The sequence below is a fragment of the Equus przewalskii genome, chromosome 6 (assembly GCF_037783145.1).
Source record: "Equus przewalskii isolate Varuska chromosome 6, EquPr2, whole genome shotgun sequence".
Lineage (NCBI taxonomy): Eukaryota > Metazoa > Chordata > Mammalia > Perissodactyla > Equidae > Equus > Equus przewalskii.
The window spans coordinates 41,036,114-41,054,641 of record NC_091836.1 but is presented as its reverse complement, the minus strand read 5'-3'; the positions used below and the strand labels follow the sequence as shown (position 1 = coordinate 41,054,641).

At 47.4% G+C, this 18,528-nt stretch overlaps 1 protein-coding gene across 11 annotated transcripts in view; it reads right to left on the bottom strand.

Moving 5' to 3' along the window:
• NTM (neurotrimin) overlaps window positions 1-18,528 on the bottom strand; it is a 908,157-nt gene that overhangs the window by 169,486 nt on the left and 720,143 nt on the right. For all 11 annotated transcript variants that reach the window (XM_070623480.1, XM_070623476.1, XM_070623478.1 and 8 more), the window contains one exon: window positions 1,149-1,381. In XM_070623480.1, coding sequence (XP_070479581.1) covers window positions 1,149-1,381 — 233 coding nt within the window. The remainder of the gene's footprint in view (window positions 1-1,148; window positions 1,382-18,528) is intronic.

Genomic DNA, 18,528 nt, shown 5'->3' with positions numbered 1-18,528 from the left:
AGGTATCCCACATATAAAGAAGAGGAAGATGGGCACAGATGTTAGCTCAGGGCCAGTTTTCCTCAACAAAAAGAGGAGGATTGGCGGCAGATGTTAGCTCAGAGCTAACCTTCCTCAAAAAAAAAAATTATTTTTTTAATTTTAGAGAAAAGTTAAAAAGTAACAACAATATTAAAAATAATAACAGTAGGTAACACTTAAGCAGCACTTGTGTGTGCCAGGCCCTCTTCTAAGTATCTGACACATTAGTACATGTAAACTTTAATCCTCACAACATTGACTCCCATTTTACAGAAGGAAACTACGAGGCACAGTTAATAATTTGATCAACGTCTCGCACCCAGAAAGTGGCCAAGTCTGACTCTGAGCTCTTCCTCCCTAATAGGTATCTGTCCACAGGGGTTAAACGTTGTCTGAATGCTCCAGGCCAGTCTGCTTCATGGAGAACAAGGGAGCACCACTCTCAGGGCCTCAGAAACCCAGAGAGAACAGAACCAGGAAAGATGCAAAAACAAAACAAATACACAGGCCTCAAAAACCGGGTGGGGCAGGGGGCAGCACAGAGGAAGAGGAGGGGAGTTGAGGTGCAACGAAAACATGGCAATCAGACCCAGGTGTTAAAGGGGAGATGTGGTATCAGAAACTGGGCTGGGAGATGAGAGAAGATGCAAGCAAACTGGGAACAATGGAGGCGGCTGCGAAGGATGCATCCCAGGGAGGTGTCTGGAGCATCTGTGGTCAGCTCTGCTTTCCTTGAAGGCTGTGTGAGGGTACGGCATATGTGTAGTGACAGAAGAGCTAAAATGCTGGTCTTAAAATAAAGCAAGCTTAGAATTGGATGGAACCTAAAAACACTTAGAGGAGGAAAAAGCCAAGGAAAGCAATAATTAGAAGATAATTTTCTGAGAAAATATATTATTGGAACAAAAGCCCCCCAGAAAAAAAAAAGAAGAAGAAGAAAAAATCCTAGTTCTATTGAGTGGGAAAATTACTTGAAAATTCAGCATCGAATGGCAAAATGGCATTAAGGAAGATGTCCTGGTCCGATGGAACAAACAGAACACATCTCTGTTGAGAAGCACAGAAGGAGTGTCCAATACAGGTTCTCCCTGCTCCCCACCCAGACCGCCCACTCAAGCCCTGCCTACCTTGCACAATGAGGTGGACTCGTGAGGTCTTTGGGTGGTTGTCCGTCTGCACAGAGCAGGTGTATGGGCCTTCGTCATACACATCCACGTTCTGGATCTCGATGCTGTACTGGGTTTGGGTGTTGCTCAGAAGGACCACGCGTGGGTCCAGGCACCACTTGTCATTCCCAGCATAGAGGATGGTGCTGCGGTTTAGCCAGGCCACCCGGGTGACCCGGTTGTCAATTGTGCACCTGGAGGGAAGATCAGATGGATGGTCAAGGGATTGGAGAGAAAATTGGAGCCATCAGACTGAGGTCTTCAGGGCAAGGCTAGGATGACTTGTTATCATGCCTTGCCTTCGCTCCCTGCCCACATACATTTCCTTTGTTTGATTTGTCATGGGTGGGACTTTCTGGAATTTGGTGGCAGAGGTCTTATGGCATTACAGTCTCAGAACATTGGCTATGTCAGACTTCTGGGTCCTGAGCATGCCAGGGCTTCTGCAACCACCTAAGCACAGGACTACTGACTATTGAGTAGTAACTAGTCAATAGTTACAACCTGGAGGCATCGTCCTCACCAAGAATGGCTGGGCCTTGGAACACTACCAGCCCTCCCTTTGCTCAAGAATTTCCATGACGTGGATGATAAGAATCCCTCACATTACCCTCTGGGTGTTTGGGGTATACTAAGGTGTTCAATACTTATGAAAACCCTATGAGGAAAGTTCTATTGGTAAAAAGGAACTGAAAAACAGAAAGACTAAATAATTCTCCCAAGTGACACAGATAATATGTGCTAGATCAGAGACCCAGATTTTAACTACTAAACATTATTCCTCTCATCTCAGAATAGCAAATTCCGACAGAAGGCTTCTGAAGTCAAAACTAAATATGGACCACCACCATTGCTATTTATCTTCATTATATCTAGGGGCAGAAATGTTCAATTACTGCTAGACTAAAGTCATTTTCCAAAATCTCAAAACCGTTTGCACATGTAAAAATAGATGTTCTTTCTTTTATTTTTGCATCTGGAGTCCCCAAATTGTGTAAGCTCCCTTCTCTTTTCCTATACGTTCAAATTTCCCATCTACTCTCGCCAAGTACTCATCATATCTGTCTGTATTCATTTCCCTCTCTCGCCACACCAAGTATGTTCTATGGCCTTAGGCTAAATTCACAAACACAGTGTCCTGATCCTAACTATAATGCTGGAAATAGCAATGTAGCACGGCATGTATAATGAGGCCTCAAATTTATACATTCTTTTTCAGTGTACAAAGTACTTTTACATCCAGACTGTCTCATTTGATTCTTGCAGCAAATCTGTGAGGTAGATGATCTTACTCATTCTCTACTTTAAAGACCAGGACTCCAGGGGTGGGAATGGTCTGGTAACTTGCCCCAGATTAGAGAGCTAACAAGTGAAGGAGTCAGACCTCTCAGCCTGGTCATCTAATTCCTGGTCCTATGTGCTCCTCAGAAGATGCAAAGGTGAATTTCTCAGTGGGGAGGGACTATTGCCTCTACTGAATTCTCAAAATGGTCTGTGACCATAAAAAGTCTAAGAACTGCTGCTGAGCACGCCAGCTTCCCCAGGCAGTCCCTCTCGAGATGAGATATCCTGTCCCTGCATCCTTTCTGCTTGTACTTGTGTAAATGTCACACGATCACTGCAGGGCCACTCAGCGGCAGGTGGGAAGCCTTGCTGAGAGCTCCCGTAGCTACGGAAAACCACTCAACCAGAAACACCTTTGCTCTGGTGTCCGGCAAGTTTTGTGCTGCTTATTGTGTTTTCTGGACAACACAGGATGGCAATGACAGAAGAATTAACTAGGGAAAGAGTGGAGGAGCATTTCTAGCAGTGGGCACGGACCACCCGCATCAGAATCACATGGAGGGTTTGTTACAGATTCTTAGTCTCACCTCCTGTCCCACCGATTCAGAATCTTTGGGAACCCACAAATATGAATTTCTAACAATATCCCACTTGGGTCATAGACACACCAAAGTTTGACAAACACTGGTATAGAGCAGTGTATCCAGGACCAGCTACATGATTTGTGGAGCTCGGCACAAAATGAAAATGCAGAGCCCTTTGTTTAAGAATTATTAAGAATTCAAGATGCTGAGAGCACAGCATTTAATCAAGGGTCCTTCTGAGTGCAGGGCCCTGTGTGAATAAATACACACCCTGAAGGGATCTCAAAATTCACCGTGCTTACGAACTGCCTTGGGATCTTACTGAAATGCACATTCCGATTTGGTAGGTCTGGGGTGGTGCCCGAGACTCTGCATTTTTAGTAATCCCCCTAGTGACACCAATGCTGATGGCCCCTAGACCATTCCTTAAGTAACATAAATCTAGAAGTGAATTGTATGGCCATTAGGGTTTGAGAAAACCAGCTGATCAGCGTCAACTGGGAGCTTTACAGAAACGCAGATCTTAGGCCACATCTCAGATATAATGAACTGGAATCTGCACTTTAATAAGATCTCCGGGGAACTAGAATGCACATGAAGTTTGGACTGGTCTAGAGTATACTCCGAGACTTCCATTTGGCTTTGATGACAATGCCCAGAACATACTCTGAGGGTGAACGAGAGGGTGAGAAGTGCGGCCGACGGAAGAAGCACCTCATGTCGTCCCTTTCCTTACCTTCCTTGTAGAGCTGATGCTCTTCCTCTCAGGCTACCCCACCTGAGATGTGCCTATGGAACCAGAGTGGGCTGAAATCCCTTAAGAACAACACACTCCACAGCTTGCTTTGCTAGTAATGTACCTGGGATGTTATTCATATTAATAACTTTAAGGGCGGTCCCTGCTCTAAATTTTGCTTGGATCCAAGCAGAGAAGTGGGTGAAATTCATATTCACGGCTGTTTATTGAACACATATTACATATATGCTTGGTACTGTCCAGGTCTATTATATACACTACTTCATCATCTCAAAAACTTGGTTGGGTCCACTTAGTATTGCCAATTTACAGATGGGATTAACTGAGGCTTAGAAATATCTAAGTTGACTAAGATCATGCTAATATTAAGCTGCAGAATCAAGACTCATACCCAGTTTTGTTTCTTTGTTCAAATTCAGTGTTCTTGAGTGTCCTTATAGGACCTCCCAAGAGGCCCTGTAACATTTACGTTCACTGTGCATCAGAATCACCAGGAAGCCCTGAGAAAATACAGATTGCTGGGCCCCTACCTGGTCAAGAGACCACACTTTGAAAGCCATTAAGTTAGACATCTGGTTACTGATGAAATGAAAACAATGGAGCAAGTGGGCAGTAGGAACTGACTGTTGTTTGAAACAGCTTTCCATTACTTTACAAGAGAGAACTTTCTTACAGCCAACATGTTCTGGGAAGCCAGAAGCAGTCCTAGTTATCTTCTCCTCCAGCAGCTGAAATTTGACCAGACATCAGGTGAATGGCCGGCCGTGGTGCAGGAAATGCTGATCAACAACCCCTAAACTGCTCGAATAACTGTTTCTGATGCCCACAGTAGGGGCACTGCACAGCCTCTTGATGAACACGAGTGACTGTCCTGGACTTCCTCGTGACTGTCTAATTATGGGAAATTGGCTGAAACGGAAGCGGCCTCACCACACCACACCACACTTATAGGGCCAAAGATGTTCACGTGCAGATATGCTGACACTCTGCACGCAGCCAGCTGCCAGCACGGTGATGCAGCCCCTGTGATATACTACACTGGGAACTTGGCATAGCGTCAGCTATGGTTTTGGGCACATCCAAGGTCATGTTTAGATGTCCAAACTGTCAGTGCTGCATATCAGTCTTGCTGAGGCTCCACGGAATTAACGCTGGCTTCTGCAGAGATGGATCACAAAGGTAACTTGGCAGCCAGCTCCTGTCACCTCCTCATACCTGCCCCCATCTATCTGTCTCATTTATCGAGTCTCCACAACGATGCAGAGGAGACAATTCTCTCAGGTTCAAGAAAAAAAAAAGTGAAAACGAGCATAATTGCTCTCTCAGCCACAGTGAACACTCTGGTTGGTGAGGAGTCAGTAGAAGATTATTGTAGGAAATGCAGTCAACAGGCTCCTTTTTTCAGAGACAGCCTTTAACATAGTTCCAAAAAATCACTCCTAAAATACACCGCGGTATTCCAACTCCCTCAGGAAGGTAATTAACTATATGATTAACTGGGAGTGAGGAAGCTTTCAATGTCAATTATCCCTGACTAATCCAGGGGAGTGTAGCTGGAGATGGCCACCTGCCATTGGGGAAGCAGTCACAGGTCAGCATGAGGCTGGCTGGGAAGAGAAATGGAGAGGTGGAAAGGGGTGGAGTGCCCTGCCAAACCTTGGAAGTCTCTCAGCTTCCCCCACAATCTTGAGAGGCACTAAGCTCCCACCTCGAGCGTCTTCTCTGCCCATCCTGCCGCACACACAAAGAACAGAGGAATAACCTTCACACATGTAAGGCTTCTGGAACGAACCCTGGCACTCCCAACTCCCCAAACTCCAAACATCTCTCAACTGTGGTGGACGCCTCCTGTCCCCCAGCCTCAACGCCGCCTCTACTTACTTCCAGCCCTCCAGCCCTCCAGCAAGTGGCCAGCAGACTTGACTGTCTGCGTGAATGGCCCTTCCCTGCCACCAGGCTCGCCGCCCTCCCCTCCAATGCGCAGCCCCCATGGACAGCCCATGGCCTGGTCTATGCAACATCCTGGCAATATTCAGAGTGGGAGAGCCTAGGAAGGATGCTTTTGTACCATTTCACTGCTGACTCACAATGCCCTTCTCAGTCTGTGTGTCTGCCTGCACCCTATTTCTTTTCTTGGAGAAGTTTCTCCTTAAAGAGAATAGGTCTGGTCTATTTGAACACAGCTTATCAAGAGTGTCTGGCCTGCGTGGATAGTCAATGCATTGTCTTCGATGATAAATAGCCTCATGTGTAGTTGACTGGAAGAGGACTAGCACCATGCGCCCATGCTGGACCTTGCACCTGAGCACAGCGTATGGTAGAGAAAGCTGCCATACCTGTAATTTTCTGCAGCTGCGCCGATTGTGCCAACGCTCTAAAAACGCAGCCCTCTATGTCCTTAATCTCTTGCTGATGAATAGTGGTTTTATTACACTTGCTGCAGTTATACATAGAGGAACAGCAAAAAAAAAAAATGATTAAGCAAGCCCAGGATGAGTACTGCAAAGATAAAACCATAAAAGTATGAACTCGGGCCTCACGCTACTTTTGGATTTGGGAGGAGACAAGAGAGAGAGAGGCCTAGAAATTGGAAGAAAAATGGAGCAAAATATATTTGCTTGGAACTTGGAACCTTCTAAAGACAGACAAAGAAAGTGTTGAAATAAAGAGAAGGATTACTGAAGAAAGAGGGAGAAATCCAGGCTTGGCCTTTCTTAAACGCGCCTGCCTAAAGACCTGAGGACGATAATGGATCCAGACAGTGGGTAATCCAACCATTCTTCTACCAAATGGTCCCTTAACTGCTTTTGAAAAGCAACACGTCTCAAGCAACGCTCACGACTGCAGCGAAATAAGTGCTTCCGCCCTTCACAGCACCTGGTCACAGTCTCTTCTTATCACACAGAAACGCTCCAGCTGCCCCTAAGTTGGGTTCCTCTGAGCATTTCGCTTGTGCCTGCCCCTCTCCTCAAGCTTCACAGAGAAACACCACAATGTGGACAGCTCGGAAATACTGACACCCAATTCCATGGGGTTGGCGTGTGCATCTTCCAGATCTCCTTCTGGGGGAACCAGCAAACACACAAACCAGTACGCTTCATCACTGACCCGCGGGAAAGTCAGACATCACTGGCACCTTAGCTCTTTACTGTAGGAGAAGGCCTTACTAGTGGGGTTGCTAATTTTGACTCCACTGGAATATAAACTTATGGGGATACTTATAAAATTGATTTGGGTCATCTAGAGACAAAAACACTGAACTTACATTCAGTGCACACTGGCCTCGCATTTCTCAGCCACTTTTTGCCTTACATTAAAAAATGGATGCGTGCTATGAAGTCTGTCTTAGTTATGAAAATAATGACAAGGCTGGTCATGCCTGGGTCAAGGCACAAGGAGCTCTTATGATAGAGGTCAAAGCACCAGGGGACAAACCTAGCTGTGCACATACTGCACTGTGAGCGCCCGCTGCGGGGGACTGTAGTCTGAGGGAGGCAGAGAAGAGGAGAGAGAACAGGCCCTCAAGTCAGACTGCTGGAATTCAAGTCCAGCTCTGTTCTTGTTGCCTCTCAGCAAGCCATCTGACATCACTGCGTTTCATTTAACTCGTCTGCAATGGAAATAACTTTTCCTTCCGCGTGGGGTTAATGAGAAGATTAAATGAAATCACGCATGTAAATGCATTGTTTTGTATGTAGGAGAAACCCAACAAACAATATGATTATACAATCCATTATATATACTCTTTCTCACTCTAGGTCTATACATATCACTCGCTAGATGGTAACTTATTTTTCTCATGTGCCCCTACACAACACCGTACTGAGTATACAGTAAGCACTCAATAAATATCTGTTGACTGATTAATTTTTTGATTAAAATCTGCCACCTTTCACAAACTCCTGAGAAGTAAAGGACCGTGGGGCCGGTGTGCAGCAAAGGCCCAGGCTGGGAGGGTAACTGCTCTGTATGTCAGCACCAACCTACCTTTACCAACAAAACGCACACACCTCCCTCCACGCATGCTCACCCTTTGAGGGAATCAGAACAGTGGAGGCCATCACCTTCCACTTCGCTAATGTCTTGGGAATAAATCAAGAAGGCTTGGCTTTGTGGACCTCTGAGAAGGGTTCGCAATAAGCACACCTATCCATCCGTTCTTCCTGTCCGCGTCAAGTGAAGTAGCATCATCTTAAAACCAACTGCTGAGTTGGGTGGGCCATGACTTTTCTGAAATGAATGGCACGACATTTTGATTTGTATCGGTGACAAAAACCCAATACTAATTCAAATGCTGAAGGAGGCTTAGAACTGCTCGATAGGTCGTATCACACTTGTAAGCCATAGCACCCACAAGCCACTTCTTTATTCAATAACTATGTGCTACATCCATATGGCAAGGAAGGACTCTAAACTCCAGCACAAGATGATCTGGGTGGGGCAGCATCTTGATCTGCCATATGACCACAGAAAAAAGCAATGGGACCTTTCATCTCCAGGAGACCGAAGCCAGGCAGCCTACAGGTTTCTCTTTCCATTCCTTTCCACAACATATTCAAACAGTCCACATACAGATGAGGGCCTCTTGAACCCCTTTGTGGAGACCAACATTTCCTAGAGCAGAGAGTCCAAAAGTGCTGAGGGAGAGTTCAGCGGACATTCACCTTGGACTTTATCTGCCATTTGATTTTGGGCTCCAGTGAATGGCCCCCTGCGAAGCCCCATCTCACCTCTCCCCAACACACACTGCCCCAGGCAAGCCAGGTACTGGGTATACTGGACTTCTTCTCTCTGTCGCTCAAGCTCTCTGTTCACTTTTAGGATTCAGTGACTCATTTTATTTAGAATGCCCTTCCCCATTGTTTGTTAGACAAACTCCTATTTCCCTATCAAGGCCAGTTTTAAATATTATTTTGTATCCCATCTACCTTTCCTCTGCAAAATTTTTAATCCCCCATGAATGTTCTCCAGATATACTGGTGCCGTGGATGTACTGATAGCAGTGTGTTCATGCTCCATCTTCCTGTGCTATGTGGAGCTCTGGGAAGGCAGGGAGTATATAATATTTGTTTCTCTATTCCAAGGACTCTTGGTTACTTTCAGGGAAATTTGGGTCTTGTGAGAGCAGCTAAGGAGGCCTTTGAGGTTGGAGGGAGCTTGCTAAATAGCAGAGGGCGGGGCATGGCGTTTCAGGCAGAAGGAGAGCATGAGCCAGCCGAGAACGACAGAGCCGTGAAATAGCACTGGCATGTGGGCGGCTGGGTGGAGATCTGGATGGTATGGAGTGTCAGGCCTTGCCAGAAGAGAAAAGTTACGGGAGATGAGGCCAGCGAGCGAGCGCACTGCTCTCTCCATGTCCCCTCAATCCACTGGAGACAGACACGTAGGATCACATTAACAAGTTCCCCTGTCCTCCGGGTTCCCGTTGGGTTCAGCCGATGGCAAGCAGGGACAGGAGATGGGGTGGAGGAAGTAGGAGAGGGGCTGTCACAGGCTGGCTATGTCCCTGTGTCAAAGAGCACAGCTGGCCAGTGGCCCTCTCCACACAGCCCTCTCTCCCTGTGGGTGCTGTGACCTCCGCCTTTTATCCCTTCAGGCCTACAGGCTTTAATGATGCCCTCCTATACTAGCCCCAGGGTCCTGACTAGGACTATCCCCTGTGGGATTTCCTACACTTCAGCCACATCTTTGTAAATATCTATTTTATTAAACCCTCCTTAAATGCCCCAATTTGCACACGCCGCCTTTCCCCTGCAGGAACCCTGGCTGTTGCAGGCAGGTTGTGCAGAACGCCATGTGAAAGATTTTTTGCTTTATCCTGAAGTTCAGAGAATGAAAATGAACTTTGCAGCAGCTGCCTCAAAAAATTACCGATGGTTATAAAAGGCACAGAACTTGAGCTTGTCTCTTTCTTCTTCAGTGGGTGGTCTCCCTTGCAGAAAGGAGGCTGAGAAGAAGAAATGAGACTCCAGCCAGTGAATCTGTCTGCAATCTCTTTTTCTTTTTTACTTTTCCTCCTGTCCTCATCAGCCGGACCATGTAAAGCCCACGCCTGGGATGGAGCTTCATCCTGGAGACGGTAGACCTAGCCTGGCAGGGTGTTTGTAGGGGAACACTGCTAGTCCAGATCCTTTTTACAATTACACTTTGAAAACCAGAACTCACTCGGGTAAACTGGGATGGGCTGTACACATCAGGCACATTGGACCATGCTGGAAAAGGGCTCTGGAAGGACCCGGCTCCTCCCAGCCCAGGGCTAGTAGTGGCTAAGAAAGATGTAGAGCCTGGTGGGCTGGCACCTCCGAGTCAGCCTCAGGTGAAGCCAGCATGTGTGTCACTCCGGGCCCCAACTCTGGGGCCAATTCTAACTCCAGGTCCTTGTTTAGACACACTTTGAATCCTTCTCCCAGGCCTGGATCCTGCCTCTAACGACCCTCCTACCATCGCTGAAGGAGCGCCTATATTTAGGATTGAACACCACGGGCATGGGGAGAACCTCATGGTTAGGAGACCAAAACCACTCCCTAGACCCAACTCAGCTGACTTTCCTTCACAGCGAGCGTGAAGCCTGACAGGCGGTTCTGACCAATCAGCAGACAGGCTGCCTTTCTACCTGGTCCCCACCCCAGAGACTGTGAACACCTATGACCCTGACTGGGAAGGGAGGGGTCGGGACAGAAGCAATCCACTTAAAGCCACAGCTGTTCGTTTCCTTCCCTAGGAAGAGACAGTCTGCTGCATAAACTCCCACAGCACACCGGTGGGAAGGAAGAACAGACCAATTAAAGTGAGAATTCCAGAATGACAAGGGGGGCTCCTGGGTTAGAGGGGGCCTTCTCCATTTCCTCGTGAATGACCTTGGCCACACATTATTTCACCTCTTGGTGATGCCACTGTGTCTAAAGTGATTGTCCGGGGCCCAGTAGGCAGTGAGGGGCAGTGGTAAGCTGGCAGCTTCCTCCCAGGAGAGCGGCTGCCTGGTTACAAAGTGCCACCTGTACATCTGAGAGGTTGAGACAAAGTTGGAACAGGAGAGCAGACCAGCACAGGGCCGCACACTGGAGTGGTGGCAAAGCTCCTCCTCCATTTGTGCATCCTTGGTGGCCTGTGAGAAGAGAGGGTCCCCAGGGTCCAGGAAAACAGGGCTCACTATGACAAGTAAGCACAAGAATATTTGAGCACAGAAGAGGGAATTGGACCTCTCCAGAGTCAATCTGGGTGGCATGATACTTTGGGGGGCACGATGCACCCCTCAGAAAGACAAAGCTCCTGGTGGGGGGAACCGCCCTCCTTCGGCTCGCTGCCATCCCGAATCCTGCTCAATCCCGGGTAAAGACCTCGCCGCTGGCATATTTCCTGTCGGGTTTCCTCATCCATCCCCTGTGGCAGTTGGTGATTTGAAGAACTCATTCTCCGAGGAACACAGACCTCTGAGACCAGCTTGTAGTTGAAGGTGGCTACTGACCAGCTCCAGCCTCCTGTCTTTCCCCTACTGTGTCCATCATAAAATGGACATTGGTGACACGGAGGCACCACAGAGAGGGACAGCAAGTGGCACTCCCAGCCAATTCCATGTATCTCATGTACTAAGGATGTGGAAAGCCCTGAAAGGACCTTTCCTAGGCCAGAAGGAAAGGCCTAGAAAGAAGTCTCACAGGTGGGTTCCCCTAAGGGAAGGATGCCCCTATTGCTCTGCCTCAGCTGATGACAAAAAGGGCAGGCTTGGAGGAAAGAGGGGTGTGGGCTCATGCTAGAGCAGGCCTCCAAAGGGAGATGCGTGAGCCCGTGATGGGGATCCAGCGCGGAGCCGGAGAAGTCGATCTGAAGGGAGCAGCAAGCGGCCACGGGTCCCTGGTCTGAGATCCACCGTAATGTCCCCACCTGTGTGGAAGATGTCAGTAGTCCCTGTTCAGCCCAGCCCCCTCGGGTCCCTTTGATCACATCTGTGCCGCTCCCCAGGTTTCCGTGTGCTTCTCCTCCAACAGCCCACGCCTCTGACTCTCTCTGGAGGCCTGTCTTTGGGGGCCGCTCACAGAGAGCTGCAAGTGCCTGGGAGTCTGCATGTGTCATCCGTCCCCTCCCCCCGTACCCCCCAGCCCCGCTGGCAGCAGAGGGAGGCCTGCGGGAGTGTGAAAGCTGCTCTCTGTGCCTGCGGAGTCTCGCTGTGCTGAGGCTGAGGCTGAGGCCACCGTCGTGGGTAAGTTCCTGAAGTTGAGCCTCTCCACTTGGCTTCTCGCCCGACCCTGCCCTGCTTCCCTCACTCCCTGTCTGGTTTCTCCAGGGAGCACTTCCTTAATAAGTCACTCTCACCCAAATTCGCATCTCAGGGCTTGCTTCTGGGCCTCCAGAACTAAGACAATCCTCTTTGTAATTCTCACAAACGTTTTGTGATTAGAAAGAGAAACCCCAAAGGAAAGGGAGCTTGGGATGCTTTGGAGGCTGCAAAGAAGAGCAGGTGTTGGAAAGATGCAGGCTGCTCCGTAGTCAGGCTTGGGCGGGGGGCAGAGCCAGTGTCCCGGGCTCCAGGGAGAGAGGAGATGGGGCTGAGGAGAGCCTGCAGCCAAGAAAAGTGGAAAAGGTAGGGGGCCATCGAGGGCTAAAAGAGGCCTCTGAGGGCAAGACCATTTCTGGGTTCTGAGATACTGATACCAAGAGGAATACAACCTAATCAAGTGTGAGTACTAAAAGGGACACCTAGCAAGGATTTCAGGAGTTTTGGTGGCGGGAGGGGGAGAAGAGCATGTGGACTGGAAATCTTACGGAGGGAGTGAGCCTGAGCCTACCTTGAATGAGGACTCCATCTGCATCAACAGAGAAAAGATGAGAGGGTGTGCTCAGTAAGAAGAAAATGGACTCTAAACATACAGGTGTGGATATGTGGCACATGTTTAGGGTGTGATCTGACAGAAGGGGTGTTTCTGTGAGGATGCAGAGGAACAAAGTGCGAGAAGGAAGACTACAGTCAGCTTGTAGGGGCCCTAGAAGGCTCTAGAAGATGAGCGTGGTTTGCTCTCACCTGTAGCAGTGAAGTGCCATTTAAGGGGTTAGGAGTGCCGAAGGGCAAGATGAAAACCTCATTTGAGAGCAATGCAAGAGAGTACAACGGGGGCGGGAGCCAGTCACTGCCAGAAACAACATTAACACTGAGGTTTCCCTTTCCAAGAAGGGTTTTCCCTTCCATGAGATATTGAGTCTTCTTCAGACCGTCAGACATCTAAACAGCTCTTCTGTTAGGGAGACAGGATCAGCTTCAACAGGCTGGCAGGAAGGACGTGAGTGAAGGGGTGTCTGTGGTCACAGGATTCCTACCCGTTCTTCAGCCCATTTGATGACCTTTCCCTTCAAAAGGATCCTGTCACCAGGCCTGTCCTTCTCCTTCTCAGTATTTGCACTTCACTTCTCGTTGTTAGCTCCACAGATGTGGATGAACAGAGGTGTGTAAGAATAAGTTTACTGAACTGGTCGTTTATTGGACAAATGTTCACCGAGCACCTCCCATGCGCCATGCATTGTCCAGCACCTAAGCAAGGTGATGCAGGATGTACAAGACAGACACAGACAGACCTTCTGCTCATGCAGAAGAGAGGCAGACAGACCGACTGTAGTGAAGTGCGAGGTCTCTCACAGGACGCTGGAGTGTTGCACAGAAGACAGACGAGTGCTGGAGAACCTACTCTAGTCCAAGGGGCCGGGGAAAGTCTTGTAGAAGTAGTCTGTCTGCTGAGAACTTGACAAATGAGTATAAATTTGGTGCTTGGAGGGACCTGAGAGATCATCTACCAACCTACAGATAAGGAGCCTAGAGAAGTTAAGTCTGTGCAGCTACTTCATTTATAAGCTTATGGCTCTGTAACTATTTAGTTCAAAAAAGATTGGGGATAAGGGTCTGTCCAGGTGGTGCAGTGGTTAAGTTCGAGCATTCCGCTTTAGCAGCCCGGGGTTCACTGGTTCAGATCCCGTGTGTGGACCTATGCACCGCTTGGCAAGCCATGCTGTGGCAGGCATCCCACATATAAAGTAGAGGAAGATGGGCACTGGATGTTAGCTCACGGCCAATCTTTCTCAACAAAAAGAGCAGGACTGGCTGCGGATGTTAGCTCAGGGCTAATCTTCCTCCAAAAAAAAAAAAAAAAAAAAGATTGGGGATGAGAATCCGCGTCTGCTGCTCCCTAACCTGGGATAAAATAATAGTGTTCTCCTGGGTTAGCAAATTCTAAGAGAGATTCTATAATGAATATTCTGAAAGCTTGACAATGCACTGGGTGTTAGTCAGATTTTAATAAGGTCTCTACCATCTGGACAATGCCATGAATTAGTGTATCTTATCAGATATAACTTCAGCTTGCTTGTCCATATTGAAGAGAAGCAACGACCATGCCCAGGGCTTTTGGCCTGATTTCCATGGAGTCGAGCTAGCCGGGTCCTTGTTCTATTATCTAATCTGCTGTGACAAGCCTGGGTCCCTAGACTTTCTGTGACTCAGTTTTCATATGCATCAAACGGGGAAAAAGTTTTCTGCCCACTCAATTCTTATGGCCGTCATGAAGGTCAAAGTAAGTATTTAAGGAGGAGTATAAAGGACTCTACAAGAACAAGGAGGTGGAATGTTTACAATTCCTCTGTGAAAATACAGTTGTCCCTCCCTTCAGTATTATTTTCCAAGTAACCAAACGCATGCCTACATGACCTGCTCAACATTAAACATTTGTTTACTGTGCTTCTCTGCCTGTGGAGATGCAGTGCTCACTCTTCAGAACAACACAGATTCCTTACTCCCTATGTGTTAGGAGCTTATGATACAAAGAAGATAATAGCTACTTAAATGAAAAGAAGCAGGGGATCCACACAGGCAATTCAATGACAAACATGGGCAGATGCAGAAAAGACTAGGCGTGATTCTAACCCTGAAACTACAATGCCCAGCCCCGAACAAAAGGCAAGTAACCCTTAGAGAGGGATGTGCTCCTTCCACATGGCCCGCACCCTCAAGCTGGCAGTAAGAGCAAGCGCTGATGGCCAAGGGCAGACTGAGGGGCAGGCTGTATCTGTGCAGACGCAAAAAGGTGAGGCAGCAGAATGGGTCCTCTCAGCACTGGAGCTGCATCGGCCACTCCTTCCAAAGTACTTTCCTTCAACACACACCGGGCAAATGATTATCCACGTCCTTGACAAAAACTCTCAGTGCCTTTGATGATGTTCTCGATTAACTCGTCTCTGCAGAATGGGGTTCTAGTGGGTCTATAGGAGAGCTAGCTCTTTCGCTGCATAACTTACTCTCTGATCTTGACCCTTCAATGGCATGCTCAAATTTTTCCCTCATCTTACTCAAACCAGCTACCTTCTGAACACCCAGCGGTGGGAGGGATGGAGGGAATCCAATGTCACCTTACCTAGATGGTCACTGCACCGGCCTCGCCAACAGGTCTCTTGCCTCCAAATTTAACCCCTCTAGTCCACCCTCTCCTTCTGCTAGAAGGATCCTTCTAGCAAATCTGTTGGAGGCTCATTTGTTCAAAACCCTTCAGTGGTTCCCAGAGCCTTCAGCATGAAGCTCCAACAGTTAGAGTAACACACCAGTGATGGCCCGGGCCTCAGTCAGACCCACCGCCTTGTGTGGGAGCCATATCACCATATGTGTTTGCAGTTTTCCTGCAGTTTCCTCAATGTGGCATGCTCTCCCATGACCCCAAACCATTTCATATGCGTTCTCTCTGTTTAGAACACCTCTCTCCCCACTTCCTCCTCCACATGCACCTTCCTTTACAAGGCTCCATCTGACCTACCACATCTGCATTGACATCCACCACTCCACAGCACCTCACACACCTCTGTCACATCACTAACCAGGCCATATGGCAATTGTGAAGGCAAGGCTGGTATATTTTCTTTTCCTTTATTTTTTTAACCGCCCCCCCAGACCTGTTGTGCCTCCCAGGATACCTAGTCTACTATTACTGTCAGTCAGTAAATATCTGTTGCTTGAAGCTAAGGCAACTGCAGCAGGCATCTATCCTAAGCCAGGTGTCTCCGAGACAATAGCTGGCATCAGGCACAGCCCAAATACTGGAATGTCTCCAACTCTTCTCCATGGTTACTCACACCAGGCTGCGAGGAGCCTGACATGCCTGCACACGTGGCACGGTGCACCATACACCAAAAGTCACCAAGCCACAGTTGACGCTCCAGGAAAGCTTGCAAAATGAGAAGGGAGGATGCAGCAGACATTTCATAAGAGTTTTTTTTTCTTAATTAACCAGAAAAAGAATAACTCAAACTTTCCTTGTGCACGACAGCATGCAAAACTCTTTCACATGTAATTATATTTCATGGAATTATCAAATCAAAGCTGGGCAGAGGCAAATCTTTAACCCCAGACCTAGGACTACAAAATGAGTGATGGCAGGCATGTCACCTTGCCTCCTTGGCCCTTAGTTTCCTCTCTATATAAGACAAAGAGATCTCTGAGGGACCTCCAGGTCTGCAAGAATTCCCAGGTCTGCTGCGTGCACCTCGGTAAGGACATGCCACCTATTCCCTGATGCACAGGGCCATCTGAAACCCTTAACTGTCCCCCTCTTTGCCAAGGTGAACAGAGAGGAAAGGTTAGGAGGTCAGAATAGACAGCGGAGTAGAGCCATGAAGGCAAGGATGCCCATTACTAAAATGCAGTAAACGCAAGCCTGCCTTCACTTCTTATGCAAATTCTCTAGAGAAAGGGGGATATAAGAGCAAGAGAGCATGTTTTAGTTCACCTCAGCAGGACACAGAAGGATCAAATAATATTAATTAGAATTTAAATGCATGGAGTAAAATTAGAAACATGCTTGCTCCTTTCATTGTAATTATCAAGAGAATCTAAAAACTCAGAAGGTTGAAAATGCATATCTTCTCCTTCCTTCCACTTGGGAGACACATTCCATTCTCCTAATTTTATGACTTTATGTGATTGATATGGTCTCTCCCTGCATCTCCCTAACAACTCTAACCAGGTCTCATTTTTGAGATTTTTCTCTTCCCCCTACCCTACTGATTAACTGATTTCTAGACGCAAGCGTTCCATCTGCCAAGATGGTCTCCTATTACTGGTCATCTCTGGGCTCCTTTCTCCTTCTGAGAATATTTAGTGTTGAAACAAAGCTCCTATTCCCGAAGTCCTAACTGTCCCTGGAATTGGCTTCTTCTAATTAAGCATAGGCTGCACGTTAGTAGTTTCAGATTCGTCAAAACCTGTTTAAAATGTTCATGATCTGCAGAACACCCAGAGAGAAACAGAATGACTATACAGTTATCTGCAGGAATGAAGATTATTCTTAATAAAAAGCCTGAGCTAAACTGCACCAGAGAATTCAGGAAGGGGAGGAATAGCGACCAGGAAGGAGCGCAGAGGAAAGGGGGCAAGAAGCAGAAGTGCAAGTGTTTGAGCATAGCTTCCACTGTTTCCAGTGCTGAGGCCATGAACTTTTGCTACCTCCAATACCCTTTACATTCCTCCTCCTTGTCTTTCTGATATAGTCATACAAACCCCAATTTGAAATGATTGGTGGAGGGAGACAACTATTTTTGTGTGTGTGTTGAAGAAAAGCAAAGACAATGACAACAAAAATCCTATTTTTATTTCCTAACAAGTCTTTCCTTCCCTGACTTTGAAGAAAAACAGACAGGAAGCTATAGATTAATACAAAGGTGACCTTGCTTCTAGGAAGGCGTGGAAAACCCACCTAAGGTCTATATTTAGGAATTCCATCAAAAATATATTTCTCCTATTGTAAAAGCACGGATAGAAACCCCGTGGGTCTAGGTGATTGGGTCAAGTTTCCCAGAGTTCCCACAGGTAGGCTCTCTTAAGAATGGCAACCCCTGGACTCAGCCTCTGGGGTCTGTTTGCTACCCCTTTGCTGTGTTACTGGAGGTAAAGTCCAACACTTTGGATCAGTATGTGTGCAAGAGGCTGGAAAAGTTCCTCTAAGCTGGCTCTCAAACTGTCATTAGAGACCCAATAGTAACAATAATGCTTACACAGTCATATACATTATAGACAATTGTTCTTTCTAAAAATGCAAATAGTTTTGGATACCAAGTCCCTATATGGCAAGCCCCAAACTTCTCTTTCAGAATACATGGCCACATAGACACTAACTTCCTACCCCCACATGCTGCTTTTGTAAATTGTACTTTCCCAACAACATTTTGTCAAAAGAAGTCTTCTGTGCCCCTAACACCATCCATCCCAAGGAAAACTTCCAGGCGCTGTCTATGGTTATTCCCAGCCTTGCCAGCTGCCTACATCTATGTGATCTCCCGGCATGTGAGTTCAGTTGGGTAAACTCCTACACCCACAACTATAATCCACTGGAAGATTTTCTGTGGCTCCCGTTCCTGTATGAAGGGGAAATCTATACAGCCTGGGGCCAGTCCACAATGACCTGAGGAAAGTCCCTGGAGAAGCAGCCTCTGAGGTTTTGCTCTCTGCAGTCCCTGAGTTTCTACAATCCACTGCCGAGAGTAGGCAGGCCTAGGAATAGTTGAGATGGAACATTCTGTATGCATATTCAAAAGAGGCTTCTTATCTGTGGGACATTGTTTAGAAATTGCTTTACTATTTGATTTGTGATAAATGATTAGTAAACAAGTTGATCAAAGTAAATACACGAGTGACTTCAGTTGATTCACATCCATTAGTGTCCAGGAAACCTGTGAAGCAGAGCTTCCTCAGAGG